The following is a 27881-nucleotide window of genomic DNA, read 5'->3' as shown; positions in this document are numbered from 1 at the left end:
AGGGGAGTGACATTGCCTGATGGGAATTGTAGTCCCAGCTCGGCCAGCCTCGGGCCCCGTTTCCGGTACCAGGACTACGAATCCCAGCAAGCATCGCGCTGCGCAGGTTTTCCGGTCTGGCGTCTGACGTCTTCCCCCGCCACTGAATCGGAAGTTCTAGGCTGAGGTTGCGTGGAAATGGGCACTGGTGGGCGGAGTGGGTTACGGCGGGGCAAGGGGAACGCAGAAGGGGTGACAGCCGGCAAGGGGAACGCGGATGGGGTGGCAACGAGTCCTACTGCTACTGCTGCTTCGGCCTCCTGCCAGTACAGGTGCATCGAATGCAACCAAGAGGCCAAGGAGTTGTACCGAGACTATAACCACGGCGTGCTGAAGATAACCATCTGCGTGAGTTGTCAGGTGTGGGCTGTCCTTGGGAAGAAAATGACGCTGCGAGATTTGGGGACCTCTATTGAGAGACAGTAGAATCTGTATCAGCTTTTTAGGGTGATAAAAATCAACGAGTTTCAGTGTCTTCTAATACAGTCTTCAGTTCCATGCTTGATATTCCCATCGGAGGTCAGTCGAGCCTTTGCGTGAATACCTATAGTGGTAGAGAACTCACTACCCTACAGCGCTTTTCTCATACCAGTCACGTTTGCTGGTGAGACCTAACTGGGTGAACGGATCCTCGGGCGGAGATGGATGTAGGCGTTGTGCAGAGAAATTTAAAGATCGGATTAGGTTGACATCTGGGTTCACGCCAAAGCTATTTCATTCTTAGTTATTCTCCCTTTGATAGACAAATGTTACCATCCTTACACTCCATAACCCGTATTAAATTCTCCTAGAATACTTTTTTCAGGTTTCATCCGTTGTGGTTATTAATGTACAGAATTGTGCACAAAACACTATGCTAGATGTTGATGATACAAAAATCAAAAATCAGGAAGTAAAAATTCTGCTTTCAAGGTGTTGCTAGGCTATTTATAAAGAATGATCTTATGTTTAAAAAGTCACAGAATTGGAGGTTCTTTTAGGTGCATTAGCAAAGAACCCGTCACATAATAGGCAGTCAATATGTTTTTGTCCCATTTCTGATCTCCTGATGTTTTTCTCATAATAATCCTCATTAGAAAAACATGGCCTGTAGTAATACACAAGAGAGTAGACAAAGTGTCAATGTGTACCTATTTAATCTATTATCAACCATTATAATCACTTTGGTGTATGCACCCTTGATTTCATGTTCCTCTCTTAAATGGTTTCCCTCACTTGGCAAAATTTCAGCCATTGTTAAATCCGACATATTGCCTGATCTGTCCCTACACCCTTGCAGTTGTACATTACTGGGGAAAAAAACACCTTAAGTTCCTGACCACTAACCTCAGTAGGCCCTTGATGCCATCTGACCATGTTATGTTTCACTAGTTCCCACTTTCTGAACAATCATCACATACCTTCTCTCCTCAAGTTTCTCATATATCCTCTCCTGCTTCAGTAAGAAAACAGAGGAGAACTTTCAGGAACTTTGCAATCACATAAGCTCATTCTGACTCATGGCTTTAAATACCATCTAAAGTTTGGCAATTCCCAAATGTGTACCTCCAGCCTGAACCTCGCCCTTAAACTCCAGATTCAAATATCTAACTACCTGGTTGACTTCTCCACTTGAATTTCAATAGTCACCTCAAACTTTCACAGTTAATGGCAACCCTACCATTTTAGTTCCTAGGACTGAAAAACCTTGAAGTCATCCTTGATTCCTCTCTTTCTCTCACATCCTTATTCCGTTGCTTGGCAAATCCTGTTAGCTCTATCTTCAAATTATGTTCAGAATCCACAACTTCTCACCACCCCTACTGCTACAACCATGGTCCAGGCCACCATCATGTGTCACCTGGACTATTATCATAACTCAACTGGTCTCCCTGTGTCACCCTTGCACCTCTTCAGTCTCTACACACAGCAGCTGGATTGCTCCCTTTAAAATGTAAGTCAGGGGCCAGCCCAGTGGCATAGTGGTTAAGTTTGTGTACTCCCATTCGGCAGCCTGAGGTTTGCAGGTTCAAATCCTGGGCACAGACTGACATAACTGCTCATCAAACCATGCTGTGGCGGTGTCCCACATACAAAATAGAGGAAGATGGGCACGGATGTTAGCTCAGAGCCAATCTTCCTCACCAAAAAAAAAAAAAAAGAAAGAAAAAAATGTAAGTTAAATTATATCATTCCTTTGGTCAAACCTTCCAATGATTTTCCCATCTCAGAGTTAAGGCCAAAATCCTTGACTTGGCTTATAAAGCCCTATGTAGTCTCCTGCTACCCTGGCCCTCCCTTATTCTACTGCAGTCCCACTAGCCTTCTGATATTTCTTAAACAATCCAGGCAAGTTCCTTCCTCAGGGCCTTTGCACTCTGCCTGGAACACTCTTCTGTCAGGTATCTGCATGGCTAATCCCTCACCTCCTTGAAGTATTTTTTCTGAGTATCTTCTCAGAGAGGCCTACTCTGAACACCCTACTAAAAATTTTCCCTTCCCAAGTCTGGGTACACCTTATCACCCTTCCCTGCTTTATCGTTCCCATATCACCTGTCATCTTCTAATATTCTATATAATTGGCTTATTTATTATTTATTGCCTGTCCACTCCCTGGAATGTAAGCTACACAAGGACGGAGAGTATGTGTATTTTATTCATTAATGTAGCTGGATCACCCAGGACAGTGCCTGACACGTAGTAGGTACTCCATAAATATGTGTTGAATGAACCATTTCTAGACTTTTGGATGATCATATCCTTGGCCATCCTGGTATGAGGGAGAGAACAGTAAGTTATATGCAGTCTAAACTTAATGACTTTTGGACTAGTCCAGTTAAATGGTCCATCAGAAAGGTGACAACCACGTAACTGTGAACACTCTTTTGTCCAAAGAGAAGCTAGTATCTGTCTATGCATTTTAGTTAGTAATCTTTAATAATATAAAATAATCTTTTATTATTGGCATTAAGCTACCAACAACAAAATCCCTTTCCTAATCATCAGATTAGGCTGGCTTCTCTATACCTTTATTTATGGAAAGACAAAATAATTATTGGATGGCTAAGTCAACAGCTACACCCTCCCCCACTTTTTTCTCCTGAAATATTGCGCTCTCTCACCCAGGAGACAGATTTTAGAGTTATATTTGGAATATTGAATGGTGGTACAGTACCTTATGGATTCTTTATTGTACACAGTTATTCCCTAATGAGACAGAGTATGTAATATCCTTGTTTTTATCATGTTAATGCATAGTAATACGTGTAATAGCGTTACTCAGGAAAAATCATTTAGTTGATGCTAGACTCTGAAAATTAAACCATAAAATAATTAATTTTTTAAAGGGTCTCCAAGTCCTGAGATCAAAAAGTAAAAAAAAAAAAAAAAAAAAGTAAAAAGTTTTTAGACATCAGACTATTTGTTATGAAGAAACGTCCCAAGTTTCTCAGTGGTTACAGCCGGTAACTCATACATACTTTGGCCTCTTCCCTGCCACATTTGGAGTCCGCAGTATACTCAGCCTGATTTCCTACCTGTATTTTTCATTCTAATCTCCTTCTCTTGGCTCTTGTTTTTCTACTGCCATTCCCCCAGCTTACCTTTCTATGTTTCCCTAATTTTTCTCCATCTAATGGAAGCATGTCCCTTGCTTTTAGCTACTCCCTCCACTTCAGCTTTTCACAGTTTATTATGATTATGCTTAAAGATATAGTGCTTTTAGTATCCTACAGTGCCTGGCCTATTTTAAGTGCTCAGATATTTGACAAATTCATAATGGTAACAAAACAAAACAAAACTCCTTTGAGATTCTCATAAGTTTCAGTTCTGTTCAGTACTACAGTGTTGAGCTTCCACCCATGGGTGCTGGATGCAAAATGAATAAGACATAGCCCTGCCCTTGAGGAGCTTCAAGTCTAGTGGGTTCCACTTTTAAGATATGTGTTTGCTTATTGTGGAGCTAAAATTAAACAGATTTGAGAATGAGTGGGGAAGAGGATGGTCCTAGAGATGATGGGAAGGAAACAGCAGCAGGAATATTCATGAAAAAATTGGTTTGGCCAGTTTGTATTCTGAAAGAGATGTGATTCATGAGGGACCTGGAGAACATAGCAGCAGCAAGTAAGTCCTATCCATGTGAAGATCGAGGTGGTGGAAGCAGTTTTTGAGTTCCCAGGGTGTGCATGGTCCCTGTGCTGTAGCGATTTCTTAGAGGACAACTTTCTCTTTCAGGATACTTGTCTATTAAGTAGTAAATGATATGGAATGGAACAATTTTGCCAAAATAAGAAAACATATCTACTAAATTTAGCTATCTCCCAATAGGATGTTTTACTACATTTGTTTTTTTTGTGTGTGGGTGGTTTTCCTCCTTACCTTCAAAATGAAGGAAGCACTCAAGGGAAAAGCAAATAATTGAGGCAGAAGAGGGAAAAATTAGGCCTAAACTTATTGGGAGGGAACTAGCAGGCTTTAGTGAATTCTCAATGTTTGTAAAAGACTCAGAATGCTAAGAAGGGAAGATGGGTATAGCTTGTAGCATATCATGTGACACCAGAAGCAGCCTCTTCTGTTTGGGTTCATGTCACCCTGTGTTCATTCCATTGTAGCACTTATAGTGGCATGTTTATTTGTCTTCCCCTTCTAAACTGTAAGGTCCTTGAGGGTAGAGACTCATGTCTTAAGGTGAGTATCTAGCATCTGGGAAGTGCCTGGTCCATAGAAATGGCTAAGAGAGCTGTTATAATGAATGTAATAGGCGCTCCAAACACATTTGTCACACAAGTGATTGCAAAAGGAATGACTGAGTTGCTGTGTCTCCTGCTGCTGGTTTATGCGTACCTCCTTCTAAAAATTGTCCAAATTTCATCTTAGACTTGTGATGCTGTCTGAAGATGGGTTTTAGAGAACTTTTAAAGGACAGAAAGAGGACCCTTGACCAGTCAGCAGTTTTATTTTAAAATGAAGTAGCATCTCAAGTCTTCCAATCTTGTTTGTATCAAGAGAGGAAGTGTTCTTTACAGGGGTAGCACCGGGAGAGGATCGAGAAAACAGCTCTTTGTCATGAATATAGAATTTCTGATTCTGTGGCTTCTGTTTAGACACTGGCTTACTCTTTGCTCAGCTGAAAAGCTGCAAAATTATTAATCTCTTATGCCTCAGTTTTATTAGGTGGATTTAAATTTGAGCTAATAGCACATCTCCCTTCATTGGTTCACTTGATGACTCAAAAACATCCATTTCTTGTAAGGACATGAGTGAAGTGGAGAAACTCTTTAAATTGGAAGTGAATCTGATTTTTCATTGCATTTGGAGGGCAAGGTTAAAATTCTTTAATGCACTTCATTTTTCTTCTAGCACTTTGATGTAATTAAATGACCATCCTAGTATGTCTGCATATCCATCACTTCTGTTTCTGTTTTATCCTCTCATAGTTTCAAAATGTTTGATGTTTGAATTGTAGCCACTAGTTTATGCAGTGAATAGTAGCCTTGATGCAACTTTGTAACTAATACTGTTTCGAATGTCACATTTCTAATGAGCTTGTTCTTGTATACCTGCATTTTATATGTTCTAATGGTGTCGAGATTTGATAACATTGTAATCACCCATGTCAAATTAAAAAAAAAGCTGTTTAATAGGAATTGCTGAGAGCCCAGGGAGGCTTGACTGGGTAACCTGGACCAGGCTGCACAACCCAGTTCCTCACACACAGCCCAGCATTCTCTAGTGTCTCTATTGGTAGCAGAGAAAGACCATTTCCTTTCCATATTCTCAATGTTATTGAAGAAAAAAACAAGCTTCTCTTGGTATCTGCCACCCCAGGATTGTTGGCACTGCGTGGCCCATTCTTTACCTGCTTGTAGCTCTCAGAAGCTCTGGGTGCAGGGTTACTTTTCTGAATCCTTTTCTCCAGATCATGTTTCAAGAACCACAAAGTTGGGGGACATCTAGCCAACAGGCACCAATTTATCAATGAAAGTACATTATAAATTTATTTATTTTATAATAATTCCTACAAATTGAAAGTAGAATTTTCTGGGATACTTTTCTGCCTAAAGTCAGTCTTTAAATCAAATATTTTTTTGGCCTCTTAAATATGAGGTTAAAAAATTAATATTTCTAGCCTAGAGGATTATATTTGGTCATTTCTGAAGTCAGCTCTTATATGGATGAATATTTTGTATCTGAATAGAAGTTTATTTAAATAAATGCTGATATAACCTTATTGCTATACAAGTCCAAAATAGACTCTGCTATTTTGAAATCCTTTAAGATTTCAGAATGTATGAATTTGCTTGTTCTAATATTATCTTGCATTATTTCAGAAATCCTGTCAGAAACCTGTAGACAAATACATCGAGTATGATCCTGTTATCATCTTGATTAATGCTATTTTATGCAAAGCCCAGGCCTACAGGCATATTCTTTTCAATACTAAAATAAACGTAAGTTGTGATAATTTTTTTATTTTCTAATTTTACTTGATGATGCTTTTGCATTTTAAAAGAATAATAATAATTATGAACAGAATTAAAGAACATTATTTTAAAAAAATTGTAATGAGGGTGGGTCTTTTATCTCAACAATGTATGGAAGTTTCTAGAAATAGCAGGCATTGATAGAAAAAAGGTGCATGATGTTTAGTGAATATTTAAGAATGTGGTCACTGGTAGGAAACTGACAAGCCATAATCTGGATTGCCTTTTAGTAGGTTACTTTTTGAAACAGACATCAATTATTTGGCACAGAATAAAATTAAATATATCCAGGCAGGGAGAGAATTATACCTAAAAGAAGTAACCAAGCATTAAAAGAAAAATATTTTAAAACATAATTTATCGAATTTTATACTCTGCTATTGACGAAATGCATGAGGTAAATAACAACATTGAGCTTAATCAGAAAAGTCCTAATTTATAAAGTTGGACTTTTCAAAATATTCATTTAGTGTATTGAATTGTGAACTTGTTAATAGTTTGAGTAGGGTTGACAGATAAAATACAGGACACCCAATTAAATTTGATGATTTCACTCATATGTGGAAGATAAACCCATAGATAAGGAGAACAGATTGGTGGTGGAACAGAGGGGAAGGGGGTGGGGGGAGAGGAGGTGAAAGGGGTAAAGGGGCACATATGTATGGTGACAGATGGAAACTACACTTTTGGTGATGAACACGATGCAGTTTCTACAAAAACTAAAATATAATAATGTACACATGAAATTTACACAATGTTATAAACCAATGTGACCTCAATAAAATAATTTTTTAAAAAAGAAAAAATCAGACAAACAATGAATAACTTTTTAGACTATGTCCCTACTATTACTTGGAACATACCTATACAAGAAATTATTTGTTGTTTATCTGAGGCTCGTATTTAACTGAAACTCATATTTAAATTTGGCAACCCTGAGTTTGGGCTAACATGGACAGTAACAGGGCAATTTATTTATCCCTGGGCCCCCTCCCCCAAGTTGAATAACCAGGGCAGTTTTTAAATTACTAGAGCATTGATTCTCAAATTTTGCTGCACATTAGAATCACCTGGGAGAGAGGGCAAGGCCTCACTCAGAACCAATTAAATCAGAATCTTTGGGGATGGGATCCAAGCGTCAGTATTTCTTAAAACTCCCAAGCTATTCCAGAGTGCAGCCAGGAGAACCAGTGTGACAACTGGAGGTGCCTCAGCAGCTCACACTGATAACTGTCCCTGGGCTACATGGGTTTGCACACACACTGCTTTCCCCCACTTTATATTGATAGAGAAAGTTCAACCCATAGGAGAAATACAGAGAAAAAAGCCAATTCTTGTTGCCTAGTATTTTCTATTTATTGCCAAAATTTCAGACTCTTTAGAACTTCCAACTGATTTGCCACCTTTTAGTCGCTGTCTTTCAATATACTGATTTATACTCATTCAGCCTAGGAGAGTTTTTTTTTTTTTGTATTTTTTTTAAATTTTTTGTTTATTGCAGTAACATTGGTTTATAACATTGTATAAATTTCAGATGTACATCATTATACTATTTCTGCCTAGATTACATCATGTTCACGACCCAAATACTAATTACAACCCATCACCACACACATGTGCCGAACTATCCCTTTCGCCCTCCTCCCTCCCCCCTTCCCCTCTGGTAACCACCAATCCAATCTCTGTCCCTATGTGTTTGTTTATTGTTGTTATTATCTACTACTTAATGAAGGCAATCATACGGTATTTGACCTTCTCCCTCTGACTTATTTCACTTTGCATAATACCCTCAGTGTCCATCCATGTTGTCACAAATGGCTGGATTTCATCGTTTCTTATGGCTGAGTAGTATTCCATTGTGTATATATACCACATCTTCTTTATCCATTCGTCCCTTGATGGGCACTTAGGTTGCTTCCAAGTCTTGGCTATTGTGAATAAAGCTGCAGTGAACACAGGGGTGCATGTATCTTTACGCATTGGTGTTTTCAAGTTCTTTGGGTAAATACCCAGCAGTGGAATAGCTGGATCATATGGTAGTTCTATCCTTGATTTTTTGAGGAATCTGCATACTGTTTTCCATAGTGACTGCACCAGTTTGCACTCCCACCAGCAGTGTATGAGAGTTCCGTTCTCTCCACATCCTCTCCAACACTTGTTGTTTCCTGTCTTGTTAATTATAGCCATTCTGACGGGCGTGAGGTGATATCTCATTGTAGTTTTGATTTGCATTTCCCTGATAGTTAATGATTTTGAACATCTTTTCATGTGTCTGTTGGCCATCTGTATATCTTCTTTGGAGAAATGTCTGTTCAGGTTTTTGCCCATTTTTTAATTGGGTTGTTGGTTTTTTTGTTGTTGAGATGCATGAGTTCTTTATATATTTTGGAGATTAAGCCCTTATCAGATGTATGGTTTGCAAATATCTTCTCCCAATTGTTAGGGTGTCTTTTCGTTTTGTTGATGGTTTCCTTTGCTGTGCAGAAGCTTTTTAGTTTGATGTAGTCCAATTTGTTTATTTTTTTCTGTTGTTTCTCTTGCCCGGTCAGACATGGTGCTTGAAAATATGTTGCTAAGACCGATGTCGAGGAGCGTACTGCCTATGTTTTCTTCTAGAAGTTTCATAGTTTCAGGTCTTATATTCAAGTCTTTAATCCATTTTGAGTTAATTTTTGTGTATGGTGTAAGGTAAGGGTCTACTTTCATTTTTTTGCATGTGGCTATCCAGTTTTCCCAACACCATTGGTTGAAGAGACTTTCTTTTCTCCATTGTATGTTCTTGGCTCCTTGGTCAAAGATTAGCTGTCCATAGATGTGTGGGTTTATTTCTGGGCTTTCAATTCTATTCCATTGATCTGTGTTTGTTTTTGTGCCAGTACCATGCTGTTTTGGTTACTATAGCTTTGTAGTATATTTTGAAATCAGGGAGTGTGATACCTCCAGCTTTGTTCTTTTTTCTCAGGATTCCTTTAGCTATTCGGGGTCTTTTGTTGTTCCATATAAATTTTAGGATTCTTTGTTCTATTTCTGTGAAAAATGTTGTTGGAACTTTGATAGGGACTGCATTGAATCTATAGATTGCTTTAGGAAATATGGACATCTTAACTATGTTAATTCTTCCAATCCAAGAGCATGGAATATCTTTCCATTTCTTTGTGTCTTCTTCAGTTTCTTTCAGCAATGTTTTATAGTTTTCAGTGTACAGATCTTTCACCTCTTTGGTTAAATTTATTCCTAGGTATTTTATTCTTTTTGTTGCAATTGTAAATGGGATTGTATTCTTAATTTCTCTTTCTGCTACTTCGTTGTTAGTGTATAGAAATGCAACTGATTTTTGTATGTTGATTTTGTATCCTGTAACTTTACCGTATTCGTTTATTACTTCTAAAAGTTTTCTGGTGGATTCTTTAGAGTTTTCTATATATAAAATCATGTCATCTGCAAATAGTGAGAGTTTCACTTCTTTTCACTTCTTCCTTTCCAATTTGGATCCCTTTTATTTCTTTTTCTTGCCTGATTGCTCTGGCTAGGACTTCCAGTACTATGTTAAATAGGAGTGGTGACAGCAGGCATCCTTGTCTGGTTCCTGTTCTTAGAGGGATAGCTTTCAGTTTTTCACCATTGAGGATGATATTAGCTGTGGGTTTGTCATATATGGCCTTTATTATGTTGAGGTACTTTCCTTCTATACCCATTTTATTCCGAGTTTTTATCATAAATGGATGCTGTATCTTGTCAAATGCTTTCTCTGCATCTATTGAGATGATCATGTGATTTTTATTCTTCATTTTATTAATGTGGTGTATTACGTTGATTGATTTGCGAATGTTGAACCATCCCTGCATACCTGAAATAAATCCAACTTGATCATGGTGTGTAATCTTTTTAACGTATTGTTGTATGTGATTTGCTAGTATTTTGTTGAGGATTTTTGCATCGATGTTCATCAGTGATATTGGCCTGTAATTTTCTTTTTTTGGGTTGTCCTTGTCTGGTTTTGGTATCAGGGTAATGTGGGCTTCATAGAATGAGTTAGGGAGCTTCCCCCCCTCTCAATTTTTTGGAAGAGTTTGAGAAGGATAGGTATTAAGTCTTCTTTGAATGTTTGGTAGAATTTACCAGGGAAGCCGTCTGGTCCTGGACTTTTATTTTTGGGGAGGTTTTTAATTACTGTTTCGATCTCCTTACTGGTGATTGGTCTGTTCAAATTCTCTACTTCTTCTTGATCCAGGTTTGGAAGGTTGTATGATTCTAGGAATTTATCCATTTCTTCCAGATTGTCGAATTTGTTGGCATATAGCTTTTCATAGTATTCTCTTATAATCTTTTGTATTTCTGAGGTGTCTGTTGTAATTTCTCCTCTTTCATTTCTGATTTTACTTATTTGTGCCTTCTCTCTTTTTTTCTTGGTGAGTCTAGCTAAAGGTTTGTCACTTTTGTTTATCTTTTCAAAGAACCAGCTCTTGGTGTTGTTAATTTTTTCTATTGTTTTTTTAGTCTCTATTTCATTTATTTCTGCTCTGATTTTTATTGTTTCCCTTCTTCTACTGATTTTGGGCTTTGTTTGTTCCTCTTTTTCCAGTTTCTTTAGGTGCATTGTTAGATTGTTTATTTGAGATTTTTCTTGTTTGTTGAGATAGGCCTGTATTGCTATAAACTTCCCTCTTAGAACCGCTTTTGCTGTATCGCATAAATTCTGGTATGTTGTATTTTCATTTTCATTTGTCTCCAGGTATTTTTTGATTTCTTCTTTGATTTCTTCGTTGACCCAGTCGTTCAGTAGCATTTTATTTAATCTCCACGTATTTGTGGCTTTTCTGATTTTCTTCCTATAGTTGATTTCCAGTTTCATACCGTTGTGGTCAGAAAAGATGCTTGGTATTATTTCAATCTTCTTAAATTTATGGCAACTTGTTTTATGGCCTAATATGTGATCAATCCTGGAGAATGTTCCATGTGCATTTGAAAAGAACGTGTATTCTTTGGTTTTTGGATAGAATGCTCTGTATATATCTACTAGGTCCATCTGTTCTAGTGTGTCATTTAAGGCCAATGTTTCCTTATTGATCTTCTGTTTGGATGATCTATCCGTTGGTGTAAGTGGAGTGTTAAAGTCCCCTACTATTATTGTGTTACTGTCTATTTCTCTTTTTATGTCTGTTAATAATTGCTTTATATATTTAGGTGCATGTACATTGGGTGTGTAGATATTTACAAGTGTTATATCCTCTTGTTGGATTGTTCCCTTGATCATTATGTAATGCTCTTCTTTGTCTCTTTTTACAGTTTTTGTTTTAAAGTCTATTTTGTTTGATATGAGTATTGCTACCCCAGCTTTCTTTTCATTGCCATTTGCGTGGAGTATCTTTTTCCATCCCTTCACTTTCAGTTTGTGAGTGTCTTTAGGTCTGAAGTGTGTCTCTTGTATGCAGCATATATATGGGTCTTGTTGTTTTATCCAATCAGCCACCCTATGCCTTTTAATTGGAGCATTTAGTCCATTGATGTTTAAAGTAGCTATTGATAAGTATGTACTTACTGCCGTTTTTTAACTTTTTTTTTTCTCGGTGTTTTAGTAGTCCTTCTCTGTTCCTTTCTCCTTCTGTACAGAATTGATGGTCTCTTTAGTTTGACCTCTGTCTGAAAGCTCTACTCTTTAACTCCTCTCCTCCCTCCTTTTATGTTTTTGATATTATATCTAACCTCTTTTTTGTGCATTTGTATCCATTACCCTCTTATCATGGAAATAGATAATTTTTCCTATTGGTGGTCTTCTCTTTTCCCCTTAAATCAGTCCCTTTAACATTTCTTGTAGCACTGGTTTCTTGGTGACAAACTCCTTTAATTTTTGCTTGTCTTGGAAATTTTTGATCTCTCCTTCCATTTTGAATGATAACCTTGCCGGGTAGAGTATTCTTGGTTGTAAGTTTTTTCCTTTTAGCACTTTAAATATATCATGCCACTCTCTTCTAGCCTGTAAGGTTTCTGCTGAGAAGTCAGCTGATAGCCTCATGGGGTTTCCTTTGTATGTAAGTTGTCTTTCTCTTGTGGCTTTTAGGATTCTCTCTTTATCTTTAATTCTGGACATTTTGATTTTGATGTGTCTTGGGTGTCTATGTGCCTCTTTGGGTTTATCTTGTTTGGGGCTCTCTGTGCTTCCTGTAACTGGATGTCTGTTTCCTTCCTTAGGTCAGGGAAGTTTTCATCTATTATTTCTTGAAATAGATTGTCTGTCCCTTTTTCTCGCTCCTCTCCTTCCAGGACACCTACAACATGGATGTTAGTACGCTTGATGTTATCCCAGAGGTACCTTAGACTGTCCTCACTCTTTTTAATTCTTTTCTCTTTTACCTGTTCAGCTTGGGTAATTTCTTCTAGTCTTTCGTCCAGCTTGCAGATCCGTTCTTCTCTATCCTCTACTCTGCTTTTGAGTCCCTCTAGTGAATTTTTCATTTCCAGTATCGTATTCTTCATTTCTGATTGGTTCTTTTTTATATCTTCCATTTCTTTGTTGACATTCTCACTGAGTTAGGAGTGTTTTTTAAATTCTTGTTCAGACTAATAGTTTCTTACCAGGTATCATGGAATCTTCCATTTAAATCTGTTCTCTTATTGCTACTTCCCCTATCCATTAGTCACATAAATTCTGTGCTTGATTCTCTGTACAGGACAAATGTTCAAAATATAATGAAGGGTGAACTACTATGTAAAGCAGTGATTCTTAATCAGGGGTACACATTAGAATCCCTCCTCCCTCTGGAACTATTTCAGAATATGCACATCTAGGATTTACTTCAAAAGGTTCTGAATCAGGATTGGGGTGTAGACATTTGTATTTTGAAAATCTCCCCCTGTGATTTTGATGGACATTGCTGATTAAGAACCACTGGTTTACAGACTGAATATAATTACACACTTAATTGGGCAGTTCTGAATTTGAAAGCCACTAGATGGAGGTTCTTCAAAACCACAAATATTTAGCTATGTCTTTGCCTATTGGTATTATGTACAATTGAGTGTTTTTTTTTACCTAATTAAATAGCAATGTCTTTTTACTACCAGATGCATGGAAAACTCTGCATATTTTGTTTGCTTTGTGAAGCATACCTGAGATGGTGGCAGCTTCAAGATTCAAACCAAAACACTGATCCTGATGACTTTATCAGATATGCCAAGGAGTGGGATTTCTATAGAATGTTTGCAATTGCTTCTCTAGGTAGGAAGAAGCCATGCTTTTTATTCTTAGTTAATTAGTACTTACTCTTCTGATTAAAAGTAAGGCACGTGGTCTTAATCACTGGTAAGAGGAGCTAGTTGATATAGGACTTGACACTAATTTTCAGCTCTACCACTAACCTGCTAGGTGAAATTGTCTAAATTATCTGCTTCCTTACTTTTTTGTTGTAACACATATGGTATGGAAATAGTTATGCTTATCAGTTTAGAGAATTTCATAAAATATTTTAAGACATAATATTGTTGATAAAATTCTTAAATTTAAGTAGATTATCCAATTTGAAGATTGGCTAGATCCCATCTTTATTAAAACAGATTGATAATTGCCAGACAGTATCCAATGTATTGTATTAATGCAATGTATTTAATAGGGAAAACTTGTTATTTATCTGACTGCACACAGGGAAATTGGCTACTTTCCAAAATCCTTAAGTTCAGGAACTGCTTTTCTTCAGAATTTGAATTTGTGACTTAGGTCAGAATTGTGTTGAATTGATTTCTGCAACTATTTTATTACTTACCGGTTTCTGTGCTTCTCTGCTTCTAAAATTCTTTGATTATAATGAAACATTATTTTAGTAATATTGTCTCCAGTCCACTCATATTTCTGGACTGTGTGTCCTCTTTTGTTCTCTTCTGTATCTGCCCTCACTCCCTTGGTCCTCTCATGCAGTCCTGTGGTTTTAAAATTCATCTATATGCTGAGAATTCCCAAACTTACATAATAGTATTAAAAACACATCACCTTGAACGCATCACCTAAGCCAAGAACTGGAACCTAATATAATTTTAAGCTTTAAAACAAAGCCTCTTAAAATTTCTAAAGATAAACTCCTTTATGTACATTATTTTTAATATAAAAAACAAACCAGGCTTATTTTCAAATAGTTTAGAATTCCTATAGCACCTACTTTATAGTGGGTATTTTGACCTTCAGTCAGAAATTTCTTTCTGCTGTTACTTAACTTTTTTATGTGTCTTAATCTAATCCGTAATTAGGTTACAAACCCCTAAAACAGCTTATAAAGAATATCTTGTATAAATATAGCATTTTATAATTTAAGCCATGCTTTTATTGTTTTATCAACTCAATTTTCACATCCATCCTCTTTGGTAGGTAGGTTGGGGGGTCTCCCCTATCTGCAGCTATGGAAACATAGAAGTAGGAAGGGCAAATGGTTTCGCCCAAGTCCCACAGCAGGCTGGTGTCAGCACTGAGACAGTGAAGGCCTCTGGGCTCCCTTTCCGGTGTTTTCTCCACTGCAGCACTCTGGGTAGGCAGCAGCTCCTGCCGAACCCATCTCATCCATGAAAAACCTTCAGGGGTAGAGGCTCCATAACCTCTGCCTTGTGAAAGATCGTGCAGAGCCCGAGGGCTGGTGCAGTTCCATAAATCTCCCAAGTTCTCAGAAAGATGTGCCAGTTAATCCAGTCCCCCCTTCTATCCAGTGCAAGAAGCCCTTCCCTCTCCATTCTGCAAGATAGGCTAGCTTTGTTTATCTCCAGTGTCAGGATACAACCCACTATTGTTAAGTGCTTCTTGTTGTTGGGGAGTTCTTCACTGCTTTTATTATTTTTTTGTCCAAAACCCTATAAGGTCTGCCTGAGCAGGTCCTTGCAGTAGACAAGCCTTCAGTTATATTTCAGGGAGATAGGGTGTCTCCCCTGAGGAATATGTCAAATTTCATGTAGGTCAACCATCCTAAATTACTGTTATTAATCCTAATCACCTATATTTGGAACCTCTTTAGTTTGGCTATATTGGGTTATAAAACATTTTGAGAAGAATACAGTTGTTTCTCCTATAATATGATATATGTGTTCCAGAAAAACTTGATTCTGCAGAAACCTAAATAACACAGCTTATGGGAAAAAATAGAATTAGGGACAGACCACTCAAAACGAATGCAGCTGGGTAATCAGAGGATTAACAATCTTAATAAAAATAATGCAATGAAAAGAAATGTTAAATTCCTAGTTAATGGGAGTAGAACAGATTGTGTTCTGTTCTGACTGTGGGACACAAGTGGAACTATTGCTTCTTCTGGTCTGGACTCTGTCTCTGAATACTTTCTGGAAGGATAAGGAATTGCACTCAAAAAGTTTGTTAAGGGCCGGCCCCATGGCTTAGCGGTTAAGTGAGCGCGCTCCGCTACTGGCGGCCCGGGGTTCGGATCCCAGGCGCGCACCGACGCACAGCTTGTCTGGCCATGCTGAGGCCACGTCCCACATACAGCAACTAGAAGGATGTGCACCTATAACATACAACTATCTACTGGGGCGTTGGGGGAAAACAAAAAAAAAAAAAAAAGGAGGATTGGCAATAGATGTTAGCTCAGAGCCAGTCTTCCTCAGCAAAAAGAGGAGGATTAGCATGGATATTAGCTCAGGGCTGATCTTCCTCACAAAAAAAAAAAAAAAGTTTGTTAAAATGAATAAGGGAAGTTTTTAATTTAGGTAACAGAGTATTCAAAATCTTGTAGATAATAGGCACTCAACAAATAGTGGAAGAATGACCAGAAAAACACATCTTCATATGTAGTGCTCAAGATGGGTCCCATCTGTCAGACTTCACAGGCTCCATTCTCCTGTTTTATTCTTTCTGTGGAGAGCTCTAACACTGAAGATGTTTAAACAGAATCTTACTACCTAGTAGGAACTTCAGAAGCTTCATGATTAGAATTCTAATGGAGTTACTTTTTCTTCAGTGGATGATGAAACACTTCATGAAAGAATTGTTGAAATATGTTTCTGAAATCATACCAGCAGGATTTGACACAAAAGGCAGGAGTTTATTTGGGGAAAAAAAAGAAGAAGGGAAAATAAAGAAAATTTGATCTTGATAAAGCATTTCTTATGAAGTCAGCTGATAAGTTATATTTTGGGACTGTGGTTTATTTGTTTTTCGAGGGATATGGTTTGGATAGGGACATTCATATTTTTATTTTACATTTCTTCCTTAGAACAAACTGCCTTTTTTATTGGCATTTTTACTTTCCTGTGGGTAGAACGACCCATGACAGCAAAAAAAAAACCCAACTTCATTTTGCTGCTGAAAGCGTTAATATTATCCAGCTATGGAAAACTTTTGCTGATTCCAGCTGTCATTTGGGAACATGACTACACACCCCTGTGCCTCAGACTCATTAAAGTATTTGTCCTTACATCGAATTTTCAGGCAATTAGAGGTATGTTGATGTTTCATTCTGTCTTCTCAGCTTTTAACCCATATAAAAGCTTAAAGCCTTGTTTCTAGAGCACAGTTTTAATATAGCCTGTTAAACACTGGAATTCTTCATAGAATAATGACAATGCCTAACATTTCTATAGTGCCTTACACATAGCACATATTCAGTATTTGTTCAATTAAACACATGGTACTTTTTAGTTTTCAAAATGCTTTCATATGCATTATTCTCTATCCTATGGGGTTAGTAGGGTAGCCATTATTACCTCCACTTTATGAATGAGCTCGTAGTGACTGATCCAAAGTTACATGGCCGGGCAGTTGTCAAGCCAGGACAGGATGCCAGGTATCTGTTGCCCAACTCAGAACAATTCCTACAATGCCAAGGAAGGGATAAGCAGTGTGTCTTCATTTTTCTCATACATTGTGAGAAGTGCTATTTTAAATGAACCTATTACCTGATACTTCTTATCATAATGTTTATCATCTTGTAAACTGTAAAACTGAGAGTATCAATTTTTTTGCTATTCTCTTTATAACCCTATAACCTATTTCTTATTTTCCCCTTTAATATTCATGGAAATCTGTGTCTTGATTTGAGGAGGAGAAGCTTAGTGTTTTTGTTATAAGCACATGTTTTGGTTCTTTCAGAAGGTTTGCAGATGGAAAAAGTGGGAGAAGGGAACAGCACAAAGTAATAAGAATAGAGATTTTCTACAAACAGCTTTACAGAACAATTCCATTCATACTACTACATAATTTACATGCCAATATCATTTAATTAAACTCTTAAGAACTTATTAGTGGCCTTTTCTTTTCCAGTGACCATAAACATCAACCGAAAGCTCTCCTTTTTGGCCATCTTGAGTGGCTTATTACTGGAAAGCACCATGGTCTACTTCTTCCAGAGGATGGAATGGGATGTTGGAAGTGACTGTGCCATCTATAAGTCTCAAGACTTCTGAAGAGGTACAAAAGCATCTTAGTGATCATGCATTCAGATAAGAATTCTTCTCAAATTAGACAGATGTCATTATAAAATAAATGCGTGCCCTTCCATTACCCACCCCCTCGCACCTAGTTACCTCTGGTTGCCTCCATCTCCCTCAAGGACTTTAGTACACATCTCCCAGGGTCCTGCACTTTAGGTCTTTTGTCATCCTCAGTGACATCTACATCTGTTTTTGTCGCTTCTAGGGCCCTATTCTCACAACTTCTCTAACACCTCCACTCCAACTCACTCCTCCTGAGATCTCAGAGTCTGAAATCTGTCCCACTGACAGCTGTCTCCTACCCTTTCCAACATTCTACTCCTCCTCCATCCCTCCTCATTGCTACCTTTTTAACCTCTACTCCCTTAACCTCTACCTTTCCTCTACTTCTGACCTCCCTTGCCTCTCTTTTAACCACGCCTGGAACCTGTAGGCTGCTGTTGAGTTATTCTCCATTAGTCCGTTGAGATCCATCAGTTTCTTGCCCTTCTATCAGACATGCCTTGCAAGAGCTGTTTGGGTGAGGCTCATCATCTCTTTTCTCCATAAAGCACGGTGAGTTTTGCTTGCGCAGGCCAGCCTGCATATGCAGAGCACCTCAGCAGGACCTCTGTGTTGCTCCTCTGTCTTTGTAGTCACCTCTAGTGAACCTCCCAGCAAATGGCGTTAAAGCGGTTGTTCTGAAATCTTCGCCATGGTCCTTACTCCCGTGTCTGCTCACACTTTCCTGAGAATCGAGACTGTTACAAACTCCTCGAGCTTCTTTTTCTTCATCTCAGACCTTCTTTGGTCATCTGTCTTCTTTCCTCCTTTCTTCCTTCCTGCCTCAGGGTTGTGCTCAGCTTACTCTCTGGGGCTATTTCCAACCTGTAAGTGCCCTCCTCCCTCTGGTCACAGTCAGACTTCTGGATCAAAGCCTGTGCCTAACTGCAGCCTGTGTTAAGATGTAGGATCCTGGAGCGGACTATTGAAGGCTGGACTGGGAGTGAGGGGGTGCGGATGGTGAAGAGAGTAGGAAATACCCTGTTGCAGAAGGAAGCAGGCTGTGTCCATGACCCACGTGAGGGAAAGCTGAGACATCACTCTTGGTCACCCCCTCCTCGTTCTCTTACGTAGCCTTGTAGATAGTGGCTCTAAACCTTCTCCACCTCTCCTATGCATGTCCTCCACTCCTGTCGCCTCAGTGTCCCTTCATGCTCAGTTAATCCTCTTCCTTTCCAGGCCTTCAAAGACATTGCTCCGTCATTATCCTCCCTCTTCTACAGTGGCTCCTTCCCCTCTGCCAACGTACATGTACAGCTCTTTATTTTAGCACAATTGGTCTAAGCCTGTTTCTTTACTACTTTTTCTCTTTGTAAAACTTACTTTCTCCTGTAGTCTGTTGAATCTGCATTCCTAGAATCAGAGGGAAGCCAGTTGCCAGTTCTTTTTCAGAATCCTCATCCCTGAGCTCTGCTCTGGAAGCTGCTGGCTCAGAGCCCCTCCTTCTGAAACAGGCTGCCCATTCCCTTTCTGTCAGGTCTTCTTCACCAACTCCCCTGTCTGTTCCAGGATTCTGTCCTCAGCCCTCTTCTTTTCTCTCTTGCTCTATACACACTCAGCTTTGGCAATACCACAGCTTGAACCATTCTCCCAGGGCCTATTCCTTCCATATCTAATGCCTCCAGCTCTCCCCTCTGCCAGGTCCCTTGTGCCCTTCCACTGCCTCCCAGATGATGCCAGGATGACCCTGCCACTATCTTTAAAATTGAACTCAGTATCATCCCCTTTTACCCACCAAAACAGAATCTGTCCTGATAGCTTTTCTCTGGAAGTGTCCCTTATCATCTTTTCACTCAGACCCAGGTTAACCCTCATCTCCTACTTAAAAGTTTATAACAACCTCCTCTCTGGCCTTCAACCCCGACCATTGCCATGTAAATCTTCATAAACTACCACTTCCGGTGTCTCTCTGAATTTTTCATCATTTCTTATTGCCAACACAGGAGTTTCTAGTCTCTTCCTAAGGAATGTCTTTTAGTTTTCTCTAAGCTGTAGTGTGATTCCCCCATAATCTGTCCTAATTTCTCCATAAGCATGTTCCTACCCACATTCTACTATAGTCTTCTTCTCATCTCCAGATATGTCTTATGCTCTCCCCAGGCCCTGAGTGGCCTCTTCTCCACCTAACTAGATATCATCTTTGCTTCTCTGTGGAATGACGACTTTCCAAAAACTCGAGTCTGTGTACTCACTCCTTCCCTTGACCTCCCAGTGCCCACCTCAACACCACAGCAGTCATGTGTCCTGGATCTTCTGAGGCTGTCCCAGAGCGAGATACTTTGCCCCTACTTCCATAAGGCTCCTTGTCAAGCTGCCCATTATCATATCTGGTTAGGAAAAGAAAGTCACCTGTCTAACAGCCATTTGAAAACCATTATCCTTTTCTATGTTATCTCATGTTTTATACTTGTCTATGTCCTATATTAAAATTCCACGTGTTTATGCCTGACTCCCCCAACCTGGTTAAAAGTTTAGTGCCAGGAGAGACCATGCCTGAGCTTACTCTGTGTCTCCCGCACTACAGGGCCTGCCCTAGTAAGTATTTGTTGATTTGATTTTCAGCTGAATGTGCCATTCTAAATACTTCTTTTATTATCCACAGTTTTATTCTTTAATATCTGTGGCATGACCAGTTGCATTCGAAAAAGAGAAGACATAAAATATAAAACCAAGCTCCTCATTTCTGTTGAGTAAAATGAAGCAAGAATTTGGATACACTTCCTGACAAAGAAAGCAACGATTATGGCATTGGAAACCCTAGCTCTCTGACCCCTCACCCCCCACATAGAAGAAACCAGCACACCACACACAGATACACACAGACACATACAGAAACACACAAACACAAGGAATGTCACTACAGGGACTGATGTATGCAGCAAGTGAATATACATTATAGATAACTTCAGGTAAGCATTTGAATTGAAAGAGGAACATGAATTCACGATTTACACGTAATAAAAGATCTATGTTTCTTTCCTTTGACATGTTTATATCTTTCTAATTCAAATGTCAAGTTACTGGCTTTAAACAATGTATTTAAAATAATATTTTGTGTTCTTAATAGAAACACTTTTGATAAGTCAAAATAAACTGAGCTTTTGTAAACGTTCAGTTCAGTATCTTCCCCGTAACTAAGTTACTCTTTAAAATTGGCTGATCCAACAATAAGTAAAATCACTAAAAGGCACTGAATTCCATACTTCACAGGGGTGAATTATATCTCAGTAAAGCTGTTATTAAATGAATAGATGAGACAGCACCTCTCCCCTTTTCTCTCTCCCTGTTTCACTCATCTGTTCTTTCCTTCATTATTCACTTAGTCATTCAGTAGATGTTTACTGAGCACCTATTACATGTGTGTCACACCGTGGGTACAGTGGTGAATAAGACCTGGCCCTCTTCAAGTTTACTAAGTCATGATGGATTGAGAAGTATGAGTAGATCACTGCAGGGCAGTGTGATGAGTGCTATAAAGGGGTAAGTGTAGGGCACTAGGGAAATACAAAATAGAAACACCTATTCTAGTTTTAGAAGTTGAGAAGGTCTTCCAAGAGGAGGGGGAAGGAAAAGGAACTTTTCAGTATCTCTGGAAGAATAACAAGGCATGCAGAGTCCTAGAGGGCAGAGAGTGTGACGTGCATATGCAGGGAACTGAAAGCGTGCAGTACCACTGGGTGGAGTGTGGCAGTGGAAGTCTTAAAAATGACACTAGGGAGTCATATAAAGGTCAGACTATGAAGGGCCTTGTGAGTTGTAATTTATCCCAAGAACAATGAAACCAACACAGATATTTAAGAATCCAAAGTGAAAAACAGGACAAAACCAATTGGGATAACATCACAGAATAGCCACAGGATGGAGAGGACTGTTGGCCACCAGACGGAGCCTGTAAAGGTTAGTGAGAGAGGGCGAAAACATGGTTCAAAGGCATACAACCAAAGGAAAAAGTCAATTAAAAAGCAAGTATTGGAGGGCCGGCCCTATGGCTTAGCGGTTAAGTGAGCGCACTCCGCTGCTGGCAGCCCGGGTTCGGATCCCGGGCGCGCACCGACACACCGCTTCTCCGGCCATGCTGGGGCTGCGTCCCACATACAGCAACTGGAAGGACGTGCAGCTATGACATACAACTATCTACTGGGGCTTTGGGGGGAAATAAATAAATAAATAAATAAAAATTATAGGAAAAAAACAAGTATTTGAAAAAAATGACAAAAAATATGATACACTGATCATAGGTTTTCAAATATTTGATGTTAACTCAGATAAGTGAAGATAAACACATCACCCATTTATAAATTCATACTCAGTACATCTCCAGTCTTTCTTGATCGCCAAAAAGGTATTTGTTAATCTTTAAAAAAAAAACAAAACAGGCAAACAAGTATTAGAAACTCCTTTCCTTGATGTCAGTGAGGTGTCCGTGAGCAGTTAGCTGAGAACTGTGGAATCTGGTACAGGACTGCTCAGGCCCACAAGGTGCAAAGGAAACCCATCTGATCCAACTCTGATTAGGCTCCATTCAGCATATTATTTATTACATCATGCCTTGGAGTGAGAAAAGGAAGGGCAAAACTCCAGGAAGAAGGCAGAGAGGCTGCCTTCAGATGGCCTGTAGGTCCACTTGGAGAGAGTGACTAGTTCTCCCCCTCCCCATACCCTATCCCACTGCACAGCCCAGGGAGTTCATCTGTACTGTCAGTGGCCCTACAGTTTTAAAATTTTTAATGAATAATTTCAAAGATGTGAAAAGGTTAAAGAATTGTACGGTGAAAACATATATATCCACCACCTAGATTTTACAGTTGTTAAGTTTTGCCCTGACTTTTCTTTAAAGCTTGTGGAAATATGATTCCTGAGACGGCAGACTTGCTCAGTTAGTTCCACTGGGAAGCCAGAAGGTAGTGGTGGTGCTTGGTGCTTTAGAATGATGTCCATGTTTTCCAAGCGACCCCTTGCCCCCCAAAATTGAGATGTGGTCTAACAAGAAAAAAACGTATTTATAAGAAAATCCACTTGGAGGTATAAAAAATCACTTTTAGATATCCCCACTTTTATTGAAAAGCACGCACACTCAAGCTGCTCTAGAAAACCTGCCTCATAATCACAGTCATGGGTCAGTTATCGTAACACAGTGGCTACACGGACAGAGCCCCCCGCTGGCTCTTGAGTGTTCAACAAGGCCAAGAACCAGAGGAGAAAAGTACTTGTTTTGTGAGAGCACAGTAGAAACAAGCAAGGCACACTAAAATAGACAAGTGGTCTTTCGTTAAAAGATTTTCTATCAGAGTGTTTGAACTAAAATTGGGAAGAAAACATCATGGTGTATATAAGAGCCAAAGAAAGAGTATTTTTAGATATTTACAACAAAACATCAATCGGAAAAGTTAAAAATATTTTAAAAATCACAGTCTTTTATGAAGAAACTGAAGCTTAGAATGGTTAAGGGATGTGCTCAAGGTCACACAAGCATATAGTGACAGAATTGGGACTAAAACCTTGACCTCCACTCCTAGTCTAATGGAGGATCCCTGGGTCTGTCTTCCTTTGTAAAGAAAATTGATAACTAGGGGCCGGCCCGGTGGCGCCAGCAGTTAAGTGCGCGCGCTCTGCTGCAGCGGCGCGGGGTTCGCCACTTCGGCTCCCGGGCACCCACTGACGCACTGCTTGTCGAGCCATGCTGTGGCGGCGTCCCATATACAGTAGAGGAAGATGGGCACGGATGTTAGCTCAGGGCCAGTCTTCCTCAGAAAAAAGAGGAGGATTGGCATCAGATGTTAGCTCAGGGCTGATCTTCCTCACAAAAAAAAAAAAGAAAAAAGAAAAATGATAACTGACTGTTCTTCAAATACAGTTGGGAATAGAGAACAAGAGAGTTTTAAATAAATAGGGAACTAAAATGACTAGAACCAGATTTAAATATTGGTCCTTTGTTTCCAAGGGAAGAAGTGGTAGAAGAAAATGAGCATTTCACTGTATTCTTTCCTCAGTGGAACAGTTGTGATCCTTAAAAGCTGTGTTGTACCTTTCTGGTATCTCACATATCTAACCATTTCATTATAAAATTGGGAACACATTCTGAAAGCAAAAGTTATTAACCCAATACTAAATTTAAAGTGTTCTCAAAAATAAAATGTTCTCTGGCTCCTGATAAACCAACAGAGGAAGAGCATTACAAAAGCAAGAACCTCAGTACCCAAAACAGGATTCTATCTATTTATTCCTATTTAACAAATATTTATATATACCATTTACTTTGTGCCAGGCACGATTCTGTCAACTAAAGTTGACTCTGAGAGCCCATCAGGAAACATATCCTGAGTCTGTTGAAAGAGTTCGCACAGTGTGTTCGGCTAGCAGACTGACGGATGATGTCCAATCGTGACACAGATAAATAGCTAAGGGGGAAGAACATAAAGGTGCCTAGAAATCTTATTAGTTTCCCGTGGCTGCTGTAACAAATTACCACAAGCTTGGTGGCTTAAAAAAACGAATTTATTTTGTCACACTTCTGGAGGCAAGAAGTCCAGAGTCAGTGTCACTGGGCCAAAATCCAGGTGTTAGCAGGGCCACACTCCCTCCGGCGGCTCTAGGAGAGAATCCACTCCTTGCCTCTTCCAGCTTGCGGTAGCTGCTGCCATTCTTTGGCCTGTGGCCACATCACTCCAATCTTTTTCATCTTCATATCACCTCCTCCTCTGTGTGTCAAATCTCGCTCTGCCTCTCTTTTATAAGGACATTTGTGATCACATTTAGAACCCACTTGAATAATCCAGAATGATCTGGCAATCTCAAGATTCTTAATCATATCTGTAAAGGCCTTTTTTTCCAAAGAAGATAATATTTACAAGTTCCAGAGATTGTACTTTGGCCCGGATATCTTTGGGGGGCCATTTTTCAACCACAAAATCATCTGGCTAATAGCAGCTCCCCTCCCCCAACACACACACACACACACACACACACACACACACACACACACACACACTCTCTCCCAAATTTAAGCAGGACTCTCCTGTGAAGCTTAACCCTTTATCTGCTTATCAAAGTCACAGGGTGGCAGTGGCAGATTTCAGGGCACTACTAGGAGCTCTCCATGACTGGATATGTGTGATGGAGGAGACTCCTGCACTGGCTGGGGGTGGATTCCATGTAACTCTTAAGATTCCCTTGCAACACTGAAAGAATGCCATTCTCATTCTTCCCCATTTTTCCAGAGCTCACCTTGCTTGGACCCATTTGGCTGGGAAACACCAAGGCAAACACCCTGCTCTAGAGTGGAGCATTCACCATTGATCTATGGCCTTCATTTGAATTCAGGGTCAGAATCTGCCTCATGTATGTCCTGCAAGCAAACAGGACTCCTTGTCTTTCTCACAGAAGGTGCTCCTTGTGCTGATTTTATACCTGGCTTCATCTTATCTATTCTGCCCTTATCTTCCTTTTGTGCAGATTTCTAAACCCACTTTTTTAAAAATTTAATTTTATCGTATTGTGTGAATTTTTATAAAGCAGCCTTAAATAGTTTTTGGAACAAAGGTGATATATAAATCATATCAATCCATTTAAAATAAATAAATGTATGACCAGGGACGTGACTATGCTAGAGTGTGTCTCCTGCCCTGTGGGGCCTGCTTCCTGTTCTTTCTTCCACAGCAGGGGGATAAATTCAACTTCCAGGTTTTATATTGGGCACCTTCCAATTCGGGGTCCCAGCACAGTGGAAATGCTTTGGTTAGGGTGCCTGCGCCTGTTTAGGTTACTGATCAATGAGACAGTCATTTAGGGTATGTCTGATAGAAGCTTGTCAAGAGAAGTCACATGGCGTGTGACTACAGGGAAATTGAGCTGAACTTGTCTTCCCTAGTATTTCTATCAGAAAGGCAAATGGGGATCAGACACATGGAGGACCAGTGCCCGGGGGAGAGTATTGCTGGCTATGGCATGCTGGTGATATATAGTAACTGCAAGTTGAGTCTGGTGAGCAAGCGCCCTCCCCATTTTCCAAACTTATCTCCATCTAGATCCCCGAGGCAGCTACACACAGGGACACACCAGACAAATGAGCACTATTACAGCCTGCCCTTCAACCTCAAATCCCCATGGCTTTCTTACCATTGTGTTGGATGTGGGCGTTTCAAAGGAGCATTCTTGTCTCTAACATAATTGATGTTCTAGAGGCCATCTTAAATGGTCTCCCCTTTCACCCTGAGCCCCACTCTGGCATCTTATCATCCTGAGGGCAGGAGAAAGAGAATGAAGAGTGAAGTGCTCTCTTCCCTAAGTCCCAGAACAGAGCTGAGCTAAGTCCTAACTTTCCTTCTCCTAGGCTGCATCCTCGTAAAAGAACTAGGAAGTGCTCTCAGGCCATATGCTGACTGTGGCTTTAACCAGGTCTATTTCCAATGCAAGTGCTCCGCCCACCAAAATCAGCCCTCCCAATAACAATAGTTTCAGTGTTCCTGGGACTCCATTCCTCACTGACTTTCTTTAGAGCTTCTGTCTTGGAGATAGGATGGGAAGCAGGGAGAGGGAGTCTTGGAGCTTCTGCCTGGGGTTGGCAATGCATAATTCTCCAGTTGGCATCTGCCCCTCTCCTTTCCTCTCTCAGGCACCTGCCTCTAGAGAGCTGTAACTCTTCCTTACTGACTATTGCTTCATGCTTTTATTTTGCTAATTTTATTTGGTAGTTATTTAATAAAGATTTTGCTTAACATTCTGTAGATACTAAGCTTGTTTGTGCAAGTTCTTCAGGGAGTCAAGAGAACCAGGTAGGAAACTGGGTATCTAGGGACCTGTCCTCAGTTGACCCATGGCCAGAGAAGCGAGGTGGAAAAGTAATGCAGTCTTATCACAGTCGTTAGAACAAAGGCATCAGGCAAGCTGTTGACACTTTTTCCAAAGCCCACACTAGTGGTCGGGAGGCCCAGACCCTCCTGTAGCATTTTCATCCACGAAACTATGATCCAGCAGTTGTCCAGTGTTCTTCAGGTGTAACCTCCAGATGTTATCTTTGCAACATAAGCTCTACCACTCCATATAGAATGGGCTCAGATACATCTCTCTGAACTGAAAGTACAATCTTTCATGAAGACAAGAAGACTGGACTTGCTTGGGCCTTTATAATCAGTAAGTCCTCTTTGGGCAGAAAGATGAAATTGAACTGCCAACTCGCCTACAGTGAAGTGATGCTGGTTGCTCTCAAGCCTCTCCGTCACCCATACCCTTGGCCTGTTTCTAATCACAGGCTCTGAAAGAAATTATGCCTGTGCATGTAGAAGTCAGACCAAGATCCAGTAGAAAACACCACACAATAAATCATTAAATAAGAAAGCACTGTGATGTAAGATTAAGGGGCTGTACCAGATAATCTCCTTAGATTTCACGTTATCCCAGTACCTGCTTGTGCCTTAGACATAGACAGAGCGCAAACTGCATCTGACAACACCAACTCTGCTGTTATTTAGCCAAGACCGTAGGCAAATCACTTAATCTTTGTGTTAATTATAGACATGACATGTTTTATGAAAGCACACAACATTATACATGAAAGTTTTTGGAGACTTTTTTTATGCCATTCCATCTGCCTTCTCATTCTTTCCCTCTTGAACTTATGCACCCTTCAAAGCCAGCTCAGATGCTATCTCAGCCAACCCCAAGAATTTGTTGAGACTCCTTCTAGACCTCAGTGGCCCACAGTACTTCCCCAATTGCAATACTTAACCTCAGATGTTAGGCTATTTGTGTATCTGCCAGAGGTTCGTCATGTTATTCATCTTGTGTTCTCAGTGCCTGGCTCAACATGACCCAGAAAAGTGCTAAATAAATGTTAGTTGAATGAATGACATCGCTCTAGGTTATAGATAAATGAAAGCAAGGAGTCAGGTTGGTTTTGGTTAACTGACTATGAATTCCACACATAAG

At 39.7% G+C, this 27881-nt stretch overlaps 1 protein-coding gene across 3 annotated transcripts; it reads left to right on the top strand.

Moving 5' to 3' along the window:
* The first annotated feature begins 147 nt into the window (after positions 1-147).
* ARV1 (ARV1 homolog, fatty acid homeostasis modulator) lies at positions 148-27881 on the top strand. 3 transcript variants are annotated; one of them, XM_058543044.1, is made up of 6 exons: positions 148-399; positions 6348-6467; positions 13563-13716; positions 16700-16924; positions 17746-17892; positions 25175-27881. In XM_058543044.1, the coding sequence occupies exons 1-5, from the start codon at positions 178-180 to the stop codon at positions 17886-17888; spliced, it is 864 nt and encodes a 287-aa protein (XP_058399027.1). In that variant the 5' UTR covers positions 148-177; the 3' UTR covers positions 17889-17892; positions 25175-27881. The 3 variants fall into 3 exon arrangements, with proteins under 3 accessions (XP_058399027.1, XP_058399028.1, XP_058399026.1); XM_058543045.1 differs by lacking the exon at positions 25175-27881 and adding an exon at positions 20560-20942 and having other exon boundaries at positions 148-387; XM_058543043.1 differs by lacking the exon at positions 25175-27881 and adding an exon at positions 20560-20942.

The sequence above is a fragment of the Diceros bicornis genome, chromosome 6 (genome assembly GCF_020826845.1).
Source record: "Diceros bicornis minor isolate mBicDic1 chromosome 6, mDicBic1.mat.cur, whole genome shotgun sequence".
NCBI lineage: Eukaryota > Metazoa > Chordata > Mammalia > Perissodactyla > Rhinocerotidae > Diceros > Diceros bicornis.
The sequence above is the reverse complement of the archived record's forward strand: the minus strand, read 5'-3'. Positions and strand labels throughout refer to the sequence as shown.

What these genes read in the sequence shown, in the direction of transcription:
- ARV1 (XM_058543044.1), top strand. Translation starts at nt 178, where the DNA reads ATGGGCACTGGTGGGCGGAGTGGGTTACGGCGGGGCAAGGGGAACGCA. An exon ending in CCATCTGCGTGAGTTGTCAG is followed by an intron (nt 400 to 6,347) that starts GTGTGGGCTGTC and finishes GCATTATTTCAG; the next exon opens with AAATCCTGTCAGAAACCTGT. An exon ending in GAATTTTCAGGCAATTAGAG is followed by an intron (nt 16,925 to 17,745) that starts GTATGTTGATGT and finishes TTTCTTTTCCAG; the next exon opens with TGACCATAAACATCAACCGA.